Here is an 18,872-nt window from a genome sequence, read left to right on the forward strand (position 1 = left end):
GGGAATTTGCTATTACGTGAAGAGTAATATTAGAAAAGGTGTATTAATTCTATCATTCTGATGCAGTACAAATGGCAGGTTTGTACTAATATTTCCTATTTTGTTTAGTTGTGGTCAAAAAAATTTAAATACAGTATGACAGTTTTAAATATAGTGCAGAAATTCTCAACAGGACTGAGCTTGGGGCTTTGGGAAGGCCATTCAAGAAACTTAATGTTAGCCTGCTTTATCTAATCCAAAACCAGGTTTGATGTGTTTTGGGTCATTGTCTTGTTCTTGGTTGGCATCCAGCAGTTTCCCGTTCATGGCAGGCTTGAGCTTTGGTGATTCCTGGGTTGTTCTAACAATTTACTCTCATCTAAGGGTGATAGTTTGACCTCTTTTTAGACCTTAAAAAGTAGTGAGACATCTGAATAACTTTTATTTAAGGACAGCTGGTTAAACTGATGATCTTAGAATTTGCAGTGTTTAGAAATGGCTCAGGGAGGTCTTGACAACTTGTGTAAATCTACAATTCTCCTTTTTTGGTCTTCACTGAGTTCCTTTGTTTTCTCGTTGTTCTGAGTGGTGGTCCAATGAGTGTTGTCAAACATCCATATGCTAGCAAAAGAAACTAGCAGTTAAAGTTAATAGGTCGTGAACTTGTCAAGTTAAAAGACATTGTAGAACCTTGAACACCATGTATTAAAGGATTTAAGAAAGTGGATGCATACTTTTGAGCCTGCTTGGACTGGAAAAAAAATCCAAAATAACTCCTTCCATCCTGAGAAAAAGAACGGTTTAAAGAAATCTTTAAAGCCCCAAATTATCATGATATTCCTGCCCATGGTTAGTGGATGTAAACCTCTGACCACAAGCGCGTGTGGCAAAGTTGCTCTATAGCGCCACTAGTGGTTAGAAAAAATAAAATCCCAATAAAGTATTCAACTGTAATAGCGTACATGTACCACCAGAGGTCAGCACCGCTCGGTGGGGTGGGGGGGTTTCGGCAGGAGTTGGTCGTTTCAGTGATCCTCGAGCCGCCAGCTGTACGCTTGTGCTGTCCGACGGGTGGAGTTTGGCTGCAGTCCAAAAGACAAAGACAAAGTGATGGGGGACGGAGCGCTGCTATACCGGAGCCGGACTTAACGTGGCTGAAGGTTGGTTAACTGTGAAGCCTTTTAAGCCTCGTGTAGTTTTGTTGTTAGGATAATTACTGGAAACACACCAAGTCCTCGTACCGAATTCAAGCTGGCAACTGAAAGGCTGTCTTAGCGGAGCGTGAACTACCGGACAGCATCGTGGAGGACTGAGCTGAGCGCAAGCAGGCTAACGTTAGCAAAACGAGGCAATTCGCACAAGGAGGCAAATTTGAGCCTCACTGTTAGCTCAGAGGCGACAAGCTAACTTTATCCTTGGCTTCTTGTCATCAGTGTGCGTTCAGGAGTCTTTGAGTTTCGCAACCGAGTTCTTGCTTATATCGCTTTAATAGCCTCCTCGGGGTTGAGAGGCGGCCAAATTGTCCTGGAAAGCGTCAATAGCCGTTAAATAATGCATGAGCCGCGCTAATCCAAAGTGTTTTGTTTTTTTTAATTGAGGACGGAGCCTGTCGTTAGCCGCCCGACTGCAGCATCAGCAGCTGGTACGAGAAGGGCCTCTAAGCTAACGTTATCGTTGCACCCCAGCCCATAACCGTAACATTTAAAGTTATCTGCTCCTTAGCAGAAAATAGGTGGGCGCTAACCTTATAAAGACCAGTGGTGTTTATTTATGTTCACGTTAGCATTAAGTTTGTACACCGGTATATGTAATATGTACTGAGCAGGCGCTGACACAAGGACACGTTGTCTGTCTTGCGTTATTAAATTACACAGACAGCAATCCGACCAAAGAGGTTTTAGTACTGAGACACAGCTGGTCCTGACCATGTGTTTACATCTTTCCAGGCCTTTGTGACTCCTGCCGAGCTCCCGGATCTTCACCACACAAGAAAAACCACCTGCTGTACCCAGCTGTTTTTGTCCCAGTGTTTACATTGTTTCCGCCAGCGGGAGGCATTTCTCAAACCGCAGAAAACATCTGCAACAAGGGACAGGCAGTTTGTTAGCACACCTGCCTTAATCGTAACCCCCCTCCCCTCCTTTTCCCGGAACTCTTCTCGGAACTCTTCTCAGCTCAGTTTCAGAATCCAGTTCGAGGTGAATCTACTGAAATACTTAACACTGCCCAAGAGGGCAACAACAAGGTGGTCTCCTGTTTTTGTAATGATTCGCATTTCAGTGCAAGGAGAAGCTCCATCCCCTAGTTATCTTGATGAAGACCTTTTTCTGACAAAAAGGTAAAGGCCACTTGGGGCCGGGAGGTGAAGACCTGCACCTCTTCTCACATCTGCTCAATCCTGGGATTTTACACTGTTTTTGAACTGAACTCATCCAACTTTAAAGATGGAACTCTTCTTCAATCCTTTTGATAACTTGGTGTGTATCCTGCTGGGCATCTCCTTCACCGTGTGGTTCACCCTGCTGCTGGTCTTCATTATTGTGCCTGCCATCTTTGGGGTGTCCTTTGGTATCCGGCGTCTTTACATGAAAACACTCTTAAAGGTCTTTGAGGTAAGAGCGTGCTTCCTCGTGACTCAAAGTTTATTGCAGTCTGATGTGCTGTGGCAATCATAAATGTTGCGGATAAAGGTGTGTTTGTGCTTTTGTACAGTTGACCGTTAAAACGATTGCTTCTGCTGCCAAGCACAATGGCAAGGACATAAAAGTTGCTAGCATTGTTCCTCAAATGTGTCATTAAAATTTTATCTTAGTTGTAAAAAGGAAATAAGTTGTAGAAAACAGCGATTGTTCACTGGCACGTCTCCAGCTTTATCTGTGCCTTTAACGACTGACCAGTAGGCATTGTCTGACTGATAGAGATCAACACCACAGCCACTTCCCTTGTTATTCAAGTTTAGAAAACAGTGCTTGTCAGTAAGTGTTGTCTCTGCTTACTGAATTGCTGTCGTTACTTTAAAGAAATGCATTTGAACTCCTAATAATGGCACAGTGCATCAGCTGCTCTGCCCAGTTGTGTCACTAGTAAAGCAGTCATTACTTTCCATCATGTACCTCTGAGAGCAGAACTTGTGCCAGAAATAAATGAACCACTGGAAGATAATCAGATGTTCTTAGCTCATGATTCAAGGAGCAGCAGTGAGATTTCCAGAACAGAACAGATACGACCGAGAGCGTGCAAGGCAGAGAATGAAGATGTAGCACATGGATTTGGTTCATTAGGTTTGATGGAAATAAAAACATGAAACCTGCCATGTTTGTGTATAGACAGTATAGACAGTTTTAACAGAAAACTTTGTTTTTGCAGTTACTTGTCTGAAGAATTTGCTTTACTGTTAACCAATGAGTGTATAAATGGCAATACTTCATAAGATATGTGCATGTAGCAGTTAGGACCTTTTCGCTCGCATGCAGCTTGGGGGCTACATGCTGCAAAGCAGCTGCTTTATTTTGGTCCTCATCTTTTTACTAGAAGGAGCCGCTCTCTGTTTACTCCTGCAGTCACCACTGACAACTGCAGCTGCATTTTCATATGATGACTCGGTAAGACAACTTGTCACGACACAGTTCAAAGGTAGCTGTAAAAGAACAAAATAAAAAAGTGAAAAACCTTGGTTGACTAGTGTTGCTTGTATCAGATTTGACTAATGATGGCTTGTGTAGAGCCTTCATTACTAGAGTTAATGTTAATTGTTGCTGTAAAATAAAGTTATTTTTAGGAAATGTAATAAAACATCTTGGTTATCCAGCCTAAATAAAGGTGTTTAGGCTTTCTGTGATTTAGAGCCAAACGTTTGAAAGTTTGTGAGATGTCCAGCCACCAAGCGTTCTTGTTTGTACCAGTCCTTTTGACTAATTTGAGTTTTAGCAGACTTTCATGCCTTAATGTGTTTGAGTACTTACAAACATTCGGTTTTGTTCCAGTGTCAGTTGATTTTCTTATGATTGATGCAGAAAACCCTCAAAGTTGCCAAAATTCTGCAGGCTGTACCCATATGGAAAAGATATATATAAATCTTATAAAGTTTGTATCTGTCTTGTGTGAAACTTGTATGTAAAGCATATAAGAGTGAAAACAGATATAAGATCCCTTGAAAAATTATATAATGAAACTTGTATGTTTTGGATACTTACGAAAACAATGTATGAAAGTAATGAGAAAGTGGCCACTTTCATGAGTAAATCATGTAAGCCTTATATGATTTACTCATGAAAGTGGCCACTTTCATGAGTAATCACATATAAGTTTTTACTATTTCTTTTCCATATGGGTAGGCACAGGTGAAACTGATCGAGCACAACCAGGTTACTCATTTCCTGATATCCCCCCCAAACACACGCACACAAACAAACATGTTGTTTTCCAGCTTGGGAGAACACTGCGTTCTTTGATGCACTTCATTTAGTTTTTTATCTCACCTAGCACAGCATACGTAAATGACTAGATGTTTGCGTCATAGGAAATATTTTTGACATTTATTGCAGTATAATACATGTTAAACAGGGAGTAGTCTGCATTTTAGTGTTTCTGCAAGCACAGATAAGTCAGAAAAATTGGAGAAGTACTACACACGGAAATCCTCTTTTTTTTTTTTTTGAATAAGCAAACATTAGGTGTCTGAAGATAAGCACGATATACTTGAACAACACTGGGGAATTCTGCCATTTTTAATCATTTGTGCAAAAAGGAAAAACAATAGATGTAATATTTCTTTTTGTGGGGAAAGTTCATTCATATTGCCTCTTGAGCAGAAACGAGTATCGGATATTGGCTTGCTTAAAAATGTGACCATTTGTCCATATAAGATTCCTTCTGCTGCCAGATGTTTGACCTTTCTTTCATGTAATGTAATGTTGCAATGATGATTGAATGCAAGGCTGAAACCTGTCTTTAAAATAACAACTCTGCTGATAACCAGTGCGCACATGTTTTCATTTTAGATGCCTTTAGGCCAGGGTGTGGAGAATATTTGTGCACCTCTCTAGAATGAACTGTTTTTTTTTTTTTTTTTTAATTTCTCAAACATTTTTGCGTCTCTTTCTAATTGTAGATCCATTTCTTTCTTTGTTTCTTTCTAGTGGGCCACACTTAGGATAGAGAGAGGAGCAAAAGAAAAGAATCACCTCCTGTACAAACCCTATTCAAATGGTAAGATCATTCTTGGAAATATTTGTTCAAAAGATGTATTTGTTTTAGAGGTGAATATTTTTGACTTTCTGTCTGTCTGAACTATTCCAGCTATCATTGCCAAGGAGCCAACCTCCTTGGAGGAGGAGATCAAGGAGATCCGGCGGAGCGGCAGCAATAAAGACCTGGACTCAGCCACTGAGTTTGAGTTATCTGACATTTTCTATTTTGCCCGGCGAGGAGTGGAAAGCATCATGGATGATGAAGTGACCAAGCGGTTTACTGCTGAGGAGCTGAAGTCCTGGAATCTGCTGACCCGGAGCAACTACAACTTCCACTATATCAGCCTGAGGCTGACTGTCCTATGGGGGCTGGGCCTGCTGATCCGCTATGGTTTCCTGCTGCCTCTCAGGTATTAGCTGTACTTTGAAGAGTCACAGGCAAAAGCACAGTTGCTGCTTTTGAAATACCAAAAACATGGATACACACAATACATTAGCCCCTCCTGTACAACTAGGCACTGGTATAACCTTGTCACAAATGCTAATGCTAGCATAAAAATTTAGTTTGAATACTTTTCCATATTTTAGCTCGTCACAAACGCTCAACGACATGAGAAATATGTTACGTATGTAACATACTAATAATCTCCTTCCCTAGCATGTATGTTTGTATCTTTTGTCATGTAACTCTATCTAAATAGTCCAATAAAAAGTTGCAAATGTACCACCTGTAGGCCAAACCAGCCTCACAATCGATGCTTCCAGTAGGGATATTTCAGAAAGGTCGGGTACACCCTCGATAGGTCTTTAGGCCGTCACAGCATTAACGCACATGTTCGCATCTATGGGACGTCTAGATTCCAGCCCTTGGGTGTGTGGTTTGACTGTGTGATGCAGCAGTCCTGCCCAACTGAGCAATGATAGAACGCTTTTTTCTTGTATTAAGTTCTTCAGTTTTAACAAACTGTCCCAGAGAATGTTACTAAAGTTTCACATTTATGTTTTAACCACATGCAAGTCTAACTGGTTACTCAGTTTTGTGTGGTTACTTGACATGCGAACTTGCTGTTACATAACTAAAGACGCCACATACAGAGATCCTCTACCAGCCTCATCTTAGAAAGACACAGAGATGGTGACTCAGTGCTAAGTGTGGCTGGCTCATTTCCAGTCGCCAGTGGGGAGACAAATCAGGCCACCGCTGCACAGACACCCTCCTTTCTAGTCTCCTGTCAAGCCTAATAGATTCTCTCTTTCAGCCTTTGTCCAATTGAATATTGGCTTTGCTCATGACACTGTGAAACCTTCAGCTCTCTTATATTTTTCTTAATCCCCACACAATATAATCAGCACCTTTTCCAGCCCTGGATGATTGGTTCATCCAGATTAAGTCGACGTGTCGGCCAGCTTAACTGTCACCTAATATGTCCTCCTGCAGGTTCTGCAGTCTTGTCTGAGACAGTGGAGTGTAGAGGAGGGCATGATACTTTGAGTTTATGTCAAGAATCTTACACTACTGCTTTTTACATGAGCTCTTCTAAGTGAAAGCTTGTGGTTCAGAAGAAAGCTTTTTAAGTAATATATCTGCATGTTAATGTCCATACAAAGACTAATTAATTAAACCAAAACAACTACAGTGTTCTGTTGTAATGCTTCCTTATATATGCTTCTCTGAATTGTCCTGTCTCCCTCTATCAGGGTCACTCTTGCCTTCACTGGTGTAGGTCTGCTTGTGTTCCTCACCTCTGTTGTTGGGCTGCTGCCAAATGGAAGGTATAACTGATGGTTACGACTTTAACTCTATCAAAAGTATCAGATCAGCCCTGCAGATGTGTTAATCCTGCTGTGTACTCTTTCCAGGATGAAGAATTTTCTGAGTGAGAAAGTCCATTTGATGTGCTACAGAATATGCGTCAGAGCTTTGACTGCCATTATAACCTACCATGACAGGTAAGGACCTACACTGTTTTCCCATATAACCACCAAGTCATGTGACTGTTTTATTCCATTTGTCAACCACTGGAAGTGTTTACTTGACATTGCTCATTTAATTGCATAATTTTCCATTTTTTTTTTGGATCAGTGTCCGTCATAGAGGACAGGATGATGGGTGGTGCATCTGCTGGTTGATTGCTTCACACAACTGCCCCAGTGTTTCTCTGTGCTTTCTCAACATTGTGGTTAATTTCCCAATTTTTTTTCACTCTTGCTCTTTAATGGCATACACCCTGATAAGTTTTCATTAAAAATATTGATTGATGTGTCTGTTCGCACTCAATAAGAAATTGCATGAAGCCAAAGTTCTAACAGTGCAAAAGTCTGTCCGAAAAGTGTAACAGTGCTGCTGGTGATTATTGACTTCGCTAAAAAAAAATCAAATTACAATTAGATAGCGCTCAGAGCGATTTACTTTTTCATTGTCAAGGGGAAAACTATGTTTAACAAAAAGAGACCCCCAAAAATTGCATAATGTCAGCAGTCACTTTCAAAAATGCCACTGTAGATTTAATGCTGACGTCGACTGAGAAAATTGTCAGGCGGTGGAAGGAATACTTCGAGGACCTCCTTAATCCCACTGACACGTCTTCCGAGGAGGAAGCAGAGTCTGGGGAGGAGGGGAATGACCCGCCAATTTCCGGGGGCGAGGTCACTGAGGCAGTTAAACAACTCCTTGGTGGCAGAGCCCCTGGTGTTGATGAGGTCCGCCCCGAGTTCCTGAAGGCTCTGGACGTTGTAGGGCTGTCCTGGTTGACACGCCTCTGCAATGTTGCGTGGAGATCAGGGGCAGTACCTGTGGACTGGCAGACCGGGGTGGTGGTCCCCATCTTTAAGAAAGGGGACCGGAGGGTGTGTTCCAACTACAGGGGGATCACACTCCTCAGCCTCCCTGGGAAAGTCTATGCCAGGGTGCTGGAAAGGAGAGTTCGTCCGTTAGTCGAACCTCTGATACAGGAGGAACAATGCGGTTTTCGTCCTGGTCGCGGAACACTGGACCAGCTCTTTATCCTCTCCAGGATACTTGAGGGTGCATGGGAGTTTGCCCAACCAGTCTACATGTGTTTTGTGGACTTGGAGAAGGCATTCGACCGTGTCCCTCGGGGTGTCCTGTGGGAGGTGTTGCGGGAATATGGGGTGTCTGGCCCATTGCTACGGGCCATTCGATCCCTATACAACCGTTGCAAGAGCTTGGTTCGCATTGCCGGCAATAAGTCGGACTCGTTCCTGGTGGGTGATGGGCTCCGCCAGGGCTGCCCTTTGTCTCCGGTTCTGTTCATAATTTTTATGGACAGGATTTCTAGGCGCAGCCAAGTGGCGGAGGGCTTTCGCTTTGGTGGCCTCAGAATCTCATCTCTGATTTTTGCAGATGATGTGGTTCTGTTGGCTTCATCGGGTGAGGGCCTCCAGCTCGCACTGGAACGGTTCGCACCGAGTGTGAAGCAGCGGGAATGAGGATCAGCACCTCCAAATCTGAGGCCATGGTTCTCAGCCGGAAAAGGGTGGAGTGCCCACTCCGGGTCGGGGATGAGTTCTTGCCCCAAGTGGAGGAGTTCAAGTATCTCGGGGTCTTGTTCGCGAGTGATGGGAGAAGGGAGCCGGAGATCGACAGACGGATTGGGGCTGCAGCTGCAGTAATGCGGACGCTGCACCGGTCCGTCGTGGTGAAGAGGGAGCTGAGTGTAAAAGCGAAGCTCTCAATTTACCGGTCGATCTACGTCCCTACCTTCACCTATGGCCACGAGCTGTGGGTAGTGACCGAAAGAACGAGATCGCGGATACAAGCGGCAGAAATGAGCTTCCTCCGAAGGGTGGCTGGCCTCTCCCTTAGAGATAGGGTGAGAAGTTCGGCCATCCGGGAGGGGCTCAGAGTAGAGCAGCTGCTGCTCCACATCGAAAGGAGCTAGCTGAGGTGGTTCGGGCATCTGACAAGGATGCCCCCTGGGCGCCTCCTGGGTGAGGTGTTCCAGGCATGTCCCACCGGGAGGAGGCCCCGGGGCAGACCCAGGACACGCTGGAGAGATTATATCTCTCGGCTGGCCTGGGAACGCCTTGGTATTCCCCCGGATAAGCTGGAGGAGGTGGCTGGGGAGAGGGAGGTCTGGGCCTCTTTGCTTAGGCTGCTGCCCCCGCGACCCGGCCCCGGACAAAGCGGATGAAGATGGATGGATAGATTTAATGCGTTTTGGGGTTACTTTAGGCTACGTAACACTGCAGGCGAAAGCGCATCAAATATGACTTTTTTGACCCTATGCGACCCATATCCGATCATGGTATGACAGTGTGAACGGCACAAATCCGATATTTTCAAATCCGATCTGGGTCACTTTCGTATGTGGTACTGAATCCAATAGATATCTAATGTTTTAGAAAGTGACTGCTGTTTGAATGGTCATGTTGCATTAAATCAGTCTTTTATGTCACTGACACAAGACAGAAGCCAATTATCAGTGCCAGAGAAGACAAATGAGAAAGCATGGCGGCGGAAACTGGAGACGGAGCGAGTCAATGGACAAAAACTGAGGTTTTGGAGTTGATTAGCATATGGGGAGACAATTCTATTCAAGCTAAACGACTCCGTGTCCATATATACCTCTGCACGGAGGTAGCAGCCACTGCTCCAAACAAGGCCATTGTTAAAGCACAGGCTATCTTTTTTCTCAGTGTCCTTCTTCCTCTAATTTGTCAAAATTCTGTCAGTTATGACTGTGCAGAAATTAATAGACTGCTGCAACAACACCTGCTAGCTCTGTAGCTGCCATTTTTACTACCGTAAACGGAGTGCGTTGTGTGTGATGTCTTCTTTTGCGCGTGCGGGCCACTCTGAGGGCCGTGAACCGTTCACACTAGAGCGGTTTTGCGGTCACATTTTATTTGTAGTGTGAACAACCAGACAGAAAAATCGGATTTGATCAAAAAATCGGAATTGAGCATTAAGACCTGCAGTGTGAACGTAGCCTATGACACTTTGGGCTAGAGCAGGACGATATGACCAAAAGTATTTATCACGATATACATTTGAAAATTTGCGATAATTATATATAAGATGATATAATTGACACTAGACAAAACACTTTACAACTTTATTAGTGCAAAACAAAAAAAACATCAATGTATTTTCACTTAAACAAGCAGCTGTTTTTTTTTTTTTTAATTTTTTTAGTGTGCATTAAAAGTTATATAAAAATGTAACTGTGCAAATGCAAATTCCTTGCTGACAGTTTAACCAAAATGCATTTCCAGTGGAAATTGGCCGACATATCCTCAGCATAACCATGTATAATATCTACAAAACTTAAAAAGAGGTTATACACACACAATACGGTAATATTATGTTGAAGCACAGTACATATCACTCCACGAGGCTCCTGCGTACGACAGCCGTAATGCTCCGACAATCCATCAAGCGGTGCGGGTTCGTAGCTTAGCAAAGTCGTACTAAAACATTTGACTGATTTTCGAACGCCGTGTATAATACATAAAATCGTTTCGAGGTCAGTAAACACAACCAGAATTCATATATAAGGCACACGGGATTATAAGGGGCACTGTCGATTTTCAGAAAAATCAAAAGATTGATTTTAAGTGTGCTGTATTTTCCAAAATATAACTTGGTAATAACGACGGCCCACTAGCATGCGCTACCAAAAATAGTTTTTTGATGTGTATCTGACAGACGAAAGCTAAACCAGTTCCACACCACTGAAGTTGCAGCATTTTGACAAACTAATTCTGGTTCATCCGTTTCATTCATTCCACTTTCGCCCTTCTCATTCTCTGTCACCGCCATGCTTTTTCCGCCATTTTCGTATGAAAACAAAGGCACTGCGCATGCGTTTTACCCATATTCTATTGCGATATTTCATTTTGTTATCGTTGCCCAACATTATACCGGTATTACCGTGAACGGTATGATATGGCCCAGCCCTACTTTGGGCAATGAGGATGTCAAGATTTAAGCTTTGGTTTGAAGTTATCATAAATCTAGAAGGATGCAATAATCCCAACCATGCAGCGGCTGCACCGCTTGTTCACATGGTCCCATCATTTTGCCTTTCAGAAACATAAGGCTCAGTTGACATCTTGTCCTGAGGGGAAAGGTGTCAGATTACATGATGACAGATGACTTATGTTCAGAGAGCAGAAGCCATGGTGTTAACAATGGAAATCTGTGCATATAGTGTGTGAGCATGAAAGGAAGGGTGTCTGTAGCTAGACTCAAGACTTTCTGAATTAATTTTCACCACAGCAGTTATTCTGATGCAAGATGAAGTACAGAAGTCAGCAACAGATGCTCACACAACCATTGTGAGCTCAACCAAACTTTCCAAGTTTTTACATATGACATGCTTGGAGCCAAGGAATGTGTTTCATGAACCATTACTGATTCAATTAGATTTGGGTTTGAGAGATTTATTAAGTGATGCAAGAAATAATTTAAATATATATATTTTTTTTGCAAGAACGTTGGAGGAACATAAAACGTGACAGAGGACTTTGATCAAAAGGGTTGCACATGCAACCGATGTGGAAGAGGAAGTTATTACTCACATTGTGCACTCTCTAGCAGCTGGTGTTTTCTTGGCAGTGCCAAGTGTATTGGAGGCTTGAAGGAATTTGAAATAATCAGCTGACATTTTTAGTGATATTTGTTACGTTTCTGAAAGGAAATGTGACCTGATATGCTTTCACCTGCAGAACAATGGTGGTTTGTTGTTGAAATGAGAATATAAATTCAGATTCTGTTGAGACTGAGAGATACGAGTAGAAGTCGAGTCAGTACTTGTTTGACATTTGTTGATTGGACTGATGCACATTAGGTGCACTTGTAGGTAAGCCAGAGCTGTAACTTTGAGTCTGTTGGGCCTAGCCTGTTGTAACATGTATTCCTCCCCAGTCTGGTTCTAAAAATACTCAAGTGATACAGTAAGCAATGTTCTCTCCCTATTTAAGATGGAAACTCTATCTGTGGAATGTAGTCTTAGCTGTCAGATCCTCCATACTCAGGGGGTCGCACATTTCAACATGGACAGCATGGGTTGCTTTGTTTTCACCAGAGAAGAGGGTGGGAGGCACTGCACCAAATCATACCAAAATTTCTATTAAGCATGGTTTTGCATTTGATTTTAACAGTTGCTTACCCCCCACACTTCATAATCTTTATTAAGTCCCATCATAATTTAATTGTTGTTTCCCCCTTTTCTAGTGAGAATAAACCCAAAAATGGAGGCATCTGTGTCGCTAACCACACTTCACCAATTGATGTCATCATCCTGGCAAGCGATGGCTGTTATGCTATGGTAACTATACTGGCACAAAATGTAGAAAAGAACAAAACATTTACGTTGGTCACTTCTTCTACTGCAGGTATTTGTTGGAGTGGAAACTCTCCCAGAAATAGATCTGTTGCTATCTTTGTGTTTGTGTTGTTAGGTTGGACAAATCCATGGCGGCTTGATGGGGGTCATTCAGAGATCCATGGTCAAAGCTTGTCCACACATTTGGTTTGAACGCTCAGAAGTAAAAGACAGACATCTTGTGGCCAAAAGGTAGAATTACAGTCTGTGTTTAAAGATATTTTTTTTGTACGTTTTTATGACGTTTTACCTTTTTAGAAATTATTCCATGGGTTGTTTTTGGATCATTCAAAGTAAAACTTCAAATTGGAATAAGTCTACTCAAATTTTTGGTTTAATAGTCTTTAAAAAGTGATCTCTTTAGAAATCTTTTGCATTAACCTGCATACTTCTTTCACTACAGATTGAGCGACCATGTAGAAGATAAATCTAAACTGCCTATCCTCATTTTCCCAGAAGGTGAGCTCATATAGAAAATCATATAGTTATCTAACTGCAAGTTTCATTTTATCTTACATAAACCTTGTGTTTTATGAATTCTTATTTCAAGGTACCTGCATTAACAACACATCGGTTATGATGTTTAAGAAGGGCAGTTTTGAAATTGGTGCCACAGTCTACCCTGTGGCTATTAAGGTAACAGTTTTTGTTCTAGTTTTTAACTACAGTCTTGTCCACAGTAACACATGTACTGATTAATCATTTTGGTGTGTGCCTGAACCTCATAGTATGATCCCCGCTTTGGAGATGCTTTCTGGAATAGCAGCAAGTTCGGGATGGTCAACTACCTTTTGCGTATGATGAGCAGCTGGGCCATCGTCTGCAGCGTGTGGTACCTTCCTCCCATGTCTAGAGAGGTGAGACTCAACTCGAGGCATCTCAACAAAGAGAAGCTTTGTGTTTCTTTTTTTTGTTGTTTTGTTTTTATATATTGAGAGCACGTTGTTTAAAATCCATATACTTGTAATGGATTTTTTTTTATCTTGATTTATTACATTTTATTTTGACCAGCCATCCTCAAAATTTGACCAGCAGGACCTGCAGTCACAATAACAGAATATGCGTTTCAGCTGTAGACCCTCTGTATTGTTTTGTCGCCCTGTTTACAAATTCCTACAATGAGAATAATACCAAACTTTTGATGGTATACATTTTCAAGGCTTTATACTTTTTTAGACAAGGGCAACAAAACACATGAGGGGAATAAAGCACTTAGTGAAACATCTCAGCATTAATTATCTTAACTGGCAACAGGTCATTAACATTATTGATTATGCAAAGATCATCTCAGAGAAGCAAAGTCTTTGAGAATTAAAACAAGATTCAGAAATGTTGCTAACTCTCTTATTTAAGATCGACTGAAATGTAACATAAATCTGTCCGGTGACCTGACCAATCAAAATCTATTCATTCATTCATCATATACATAGTCTTAAAGAGCTAAAAAGAGCAACCATCAGCACACAACTCAAAAACCAGCATCCTCCATGGTATGTGGTGCATTAGTGCATATTGCATGAGCATGTGCTGCATGGCATTGCTACAGATGCTGCCACCCAGATCTCCTTCAGTATGACAAAATGATAAGATTTTAGGAGAAAAGCTGTTCATTGTTTATGACCGCTTGCTTACCAGAACTGTATTCATGTTTGTCCTCCCAACAGGAGGGAGAGGATGCAGTACAGTTCGCAAATCGTGTTAAAGCAGCCATAGCCAGGCAAGGAGGACTTGTCGATCTCTTATGGTAAGATAACACTCTTTCATTTTCACATACACATTCAATGAAGGACAAGGCAGAAAAACGTGTGACTATTCATACCAGACACTGGATCATAGAAAAGCACAAGTGTAACCAAAAGCAATAGCAAAACCTTACAAAATAAAAGGTTTTTTTCTGTCAGTCACATACACAATCATTGCTCCAGCTTGTTGGAGCTGTTAACCAAATCCATCCATAATTATGTTACATGTACTATAGTCCCACACAGATCATTTTAGATGTCTAAAAATATACTGGATTTTCTTTACTGTTTCAACTGCATCCATTAGTTTCCATGAAATGCATTGAGCAAATTGATGCAACCTAATAACACTGCTTTCCTTTCTTTTTATGAGCTATGAACTACTGAAATTTCCTTTAGTTACTACAGCGTTGTAGGGTGCCATCTGAATTACAGTTTATCTGCTTGTTACATGATGATGTCCCTCCTGCTTCCTTGTCCTCCTGTGGCGTTTGTTTAGACTCTTGTCTTTTTAATGTACTGGGATACTTTTTTTTTTAGTTAACATAAACAAGCCCCTAAGAATAATCCATGGTCGTTGTCAATTTGTCTGGCTTTTTATTAGCACTGGTTATGTGCAGCACGCCTTTAAGCTCAGTTTGTATCTACTGTATCTACAGCTCACGGCTTGCCAGACACCAAATATTTTAACGCATCAGAAAAGAATCACTCTCAGGCTGACTAAGATTTCAGTGGGGACCTGAAGCCTAGAATCAGAAATTTTTCCGTTAGATGGATTATCTGAAATGTTCTCTTAACTAAAGTTTAGTTAAGAGACCCTCACATTAACCTTTATTAAGTTTATATTACTCTAACCATAGCTCTGTAGGTAGCCACCAGGTAGCACGCCATTGCCAGCTAGCCAAACTTCAGTAACACTACAAACATCGCTACTCCCAAAAAGTTGATTCTGTTCATCTGGACATGGTGTTTTCATTGGGAGAAACATTTCGTCACTCAGAACAAAATCAACTTTGGGGGATTTCCTTACTTGGATGATTGAGCATGCAGACAAACATTGCTACTGTTTTGTTTTGTCCAGAGTGACAACAGATCTGTCTCCTTTCTTTCTTTCTTTCTTTCTTTCTTTCTTTCTTTCTTTCTTTCTTTCTTTCTTTCTTTCTTTCTTTCTTTCTTAACTTTCTTAACTTTCTTAACTTTCAGAACATGATTTATAATTTTTTGATGGAGAGTATAGTTAGCTAACGTCTTACTCTGTTAAACAACTTTTTCATGGATGTTGAACTTTTTTGTAACACCAGGGTGAACTCCCACACTCATCATTTTATTGGCGCTGCAAGAATTTGGACTGTTGTTACTCTCAGTGATGCCAAAAATGTTTGATTTCTGGGAAATGAAGAACAGTTTGACATCATTAGCTATTTCTGCGTCTAGACTTATGAAGCTGATTGGATCTACAAGGCCAATCAACCTATAATTTAATTATTCAATTATTCTTACCAATTACATGGAGACATTATTATATTTAATTCAGTTTTCATAGTTGAATATTTGCTTCCTTATACCATTTGGTTGCCATTTTTTTTAAAGAATAAGAATTTATTACAGTATTGCCATTTACGATAAAGTTTAAGTTTTTTACATTTTAATTGCTTGGATAGAAACTAATCAGTAGAACATGTGTGGCTACATTGTTACTAATTCAGGCTCTTTTATAGGGATGGAGGACTGAAAAGGGCAAAGGTTAAAGATACCTTTAAAGAAGAGCAGCAGAAGTTGTACAGTAAAATGCTGGTTGGCACCCAGGAGGACCGCAGCCGCTCCTGAAGGACCTTTATGGAGATGGACTGGCTCAAAGCTGGGCACCTCTTACTGATTAGGCGATCAGCAGCGGTCCTTTTCTGTCGGAGCCCCTGGACTGGAAAATTCTGTCCCTGATGTCAAAAGTACTCCATTTGGCTTCCTCGGTCACTGCCTCAGCCTGGCATGTTAAGTTGGCTTCGCTGTTACAGGTCATTCTGAGTCTGCTGCCCTGTGTTGGAATAGCTTGACCGAAGCCTCGCTTGCATTAGAAACGGAGCAAAGGAGAGTCTTCCTTGGTGGCAGTCTTTTAAGGAAAAGTGTTTATTTTTGTTTGTTTTTTTCTTTTTCACTTAATCGTTTTATATTTTGTTTTTAAGATTTTACAGTCATGTTTTTATGTTATGTTTCCGTTTCAGACTTGATTATACCTGGGTGTATAAAGGAGTTATTGTAGATAAAAACTAAATTGTTCTAAAGCTGAAACCTGTGACTGACTTGGGGTTTTTCATGACCGGCTTGTACCCTTGATTCAGGGCACAGTGCCAGATTTTGTTACATTTCAGATATTTTTATGGGCTTTTTTCCAAGATGAAAAAAAAACCTTGTATTTTAAACATTGAGTTTTACATTAAGACTTGTATCAACACATGGCCACTGTAGGAGCTGCGCTTGAGACGTGTTCCTGATATGCTGTCTGTGACTTCTTTTCTTTTTTTTCTCCTCTCTCCACTGAATGTGCAAGTGCTCACATTATGAAGTGGAAAATGTGCACCCACAGTTACTCTGATGGAAGTCTGTAGATTTAGACACCTATTCTTCTTCCAGCTAATAATGTATAACTGGAAAAAGGGATTATTAGGAATTTCGTCAGCATTGTTCCTGTAAGGCTTGTGTCACGCAGGTAGCGATGTAAAATCATAACAGTGGGTCTCTTCACTAAACACATAGATATAATGGCAAATAACCAAAACATACTCATACACCTTTTAAAAATACATCTTTTCATTGACTTCCTGCCATTGCAGTGAACAGTGGCTAGTTTATTTTAAGTAAACTCTAAAAGCTATTGTGTTTATCTGCCCCGCCTCACCAATGACCTTTTTCCTAACTTAGCAGCCTCAAGGAGGTTTCATGAACAGACTGCAGCTTTACTTTGAACTCAAGAAACTTGGTGGACGGCCTCATTGGTTTCTCCCTGGGACCTTTGTCTCACTGGTCTGCTGTTATCAGGGATAGTCGTTTTAGATTATGTCAAATCATTTCATAAAAATAAATGTTCAAGAATGTTCACTACTTTTGACTTTGTTTTTTTTTCACTATATCTAATGTTTATAAGTATTGCCTTGACTTGCTGTTGTTTTCTGTCTTTCTGGATAGTTTTTCGTTGTGATGCCTCCAGTCTGGCATCAAGATTGGAATCTTTATTTTTCTAGCACTGTATTCTTGCATTTATTCCCTATCAGGGTTTAGTGCTAAGGATCAGTGCGTGAATGTACAGCACATTTGAAGAGATTTAAACATGTGATTACCTGAGATGCTTATGTGTGACCTTAAACAAGCCTTTCATTCTTGAAAACCCTGCAGTGTGGTTGATTTAAAAAAAAAAAAAAAAAAAAAAAAACCTCTGCAAAGGCGAGTCGGCCAAAGTTCCTTCACAGTGATTTGAAAGACATTGCCAGTAATCACACACTTGATTTCAGTTCGTGCTGCCAAAAGTGGCAAAACAAGTTATTAGGTTTACACTATCACTCTGTCACACAGAGCCAGATAGGTTTGGGTAGATTTTATCCCTTAATTTATTAAGTCACGATTTTAAAACTGCATTGTGTGTTTTGTCATTATAATTGTCCCACATTAAATATTTTTTTGACAGTCTGACACATGTAACTGTGACAATTATGCAAAGAATAAACCAGGAAGGGGGCAAATATTTGCTGAGTTTCAGCACACAGTAGAGTCAGATGTCATAAGCTCACTTTTAGTCTGATACCTGCTCATGATATGCGTCCAAATGACTAAAGCATTTATTCTTAGAAGTGCTGATATAGGGGATAAAACAAAAGACAGACCTGTTTTAAAGTAGATTGAATAAGAATTTTGAATGCATAAAAAAATCAAAACATCTTGATCTCATGGGTGTCGATTGATGGAAAGACGATAAACATCAGCTATTTCTGGGTCTAGACTTATGAAGATGATTGGCTCTACAAGGCCAATCAACCTATAATTTAATTATTCAGTTATTCTTACCAACTACATGGAGACCTTATATTCAATTCATTTTTCACAGTTGACTATTTGCTTCCTCGTACCATTTGGTTGCCCTTTTTTAAAGAATAAGAATTTATTGCAGTATTGCTATTTATGATAAAGTTTATATTGTTTACATTTTAATCGCTTGGGTAGAAACTAATCATTAGAACATGTGTGGCTACATTGTTTACGAATTCAAGCTCTTTCATACGGATGGAGAACTGAAAAGGGCAAAGGTTAAAGATACCTGTGAAGAAGAGCAGCAGAAGCTGTGCAGTAAAATGCTGGTTGGCACCAGGAGGACAGAATCGAATTTGAGATTATTGGAACTTGACAAAATGTGGAAAACTTGACAGTTCAGTTTTATTTATAAATCACCACAACAGTCGCCTCAAAGCACTTTACATTGTGCCCCCTTAAAAAGAAGAACTTGGTGTCAGTGGGAATGAAAATCCCCCTTTTAACAGGAAGAAACCTCTAGCAGGACAAGGCTTAGGGGAGGACAGCCATCTGCCATGAGGGGAGGAAGACAGGACAAAGACGCACTGTGGAAG

The 18,872-nt window shown here is 40.9% G+C and overlaps 1 protein-coding gene across 2 annotated transcripts; it reads left to right on the forward strand.

The window, feature by feature from the left end:
• Positions 1 to 984: 984 nt before the first annotated feature.
• On the forward strand, positions 985 to 17,358 carry LOC146562312 (glycerol-3-phosphate acyltransferase 4). 2 transcript variants are annotated; one of them, XM_085293952.1, is made up of 13 exons: positions 985 to 1,139; positions 1,926 to 2,591; positions 5,118 to 5,187; positions 5,278 to 5,578; positions 6,867 to 6,941; positions 7,029 to 7,118; positions 12,370 to 12,463; positions 12,597 to 12,712; positions 12,924 to 12,979; positions 13,071 to 13,156; positions 13,249 to 13,377; positions 14,185 to 14,264; positions 15,981 to 17,358. In XM_085293952.1, exons 2-13 carry the CDS (start codon positions 2,424 to 2,426, stop codon positions 16,087 to 16,089), a joined length of 1,374 nt encoding a protein of 457 aa, XP_085150078.1. In that variant the 5' UTR covers positions 985 to 1,139; positions 1,926 to 2,423; the 3' UTR covers positions 16,090 to 17,358. The 2 variants fall into 2 exon arrangements, with proteins under 2 accessions (XP_085150078.1, XP_085150079.1); XM_085293953.1 differs by lacking the exon at positions 985 to 1,139 and adding an exon at positions 1,202 to 1,621.
• The last annotated feature ends 1,514 nt before the right edge of the window (positions 17,359 to 18,872 follow it).

The sequence above is a fragment of the Mchenga conophoros genome, linkage group LG12 (assembly GCF_057382185.1).
Source record: "Mchenga conophoros isolate Kocher_MC1m ecotype Shallow Benthic linkage group LG12, M_conophoros_male_GT1.1, whole genome shotgun sequence".
Taxonomy (NCBI): Eukaryota; Metazoa; Chordata; class Actinopteri; order Cichliformes; family Cichlidae; genus Mchenga; species Mchenga conophoros.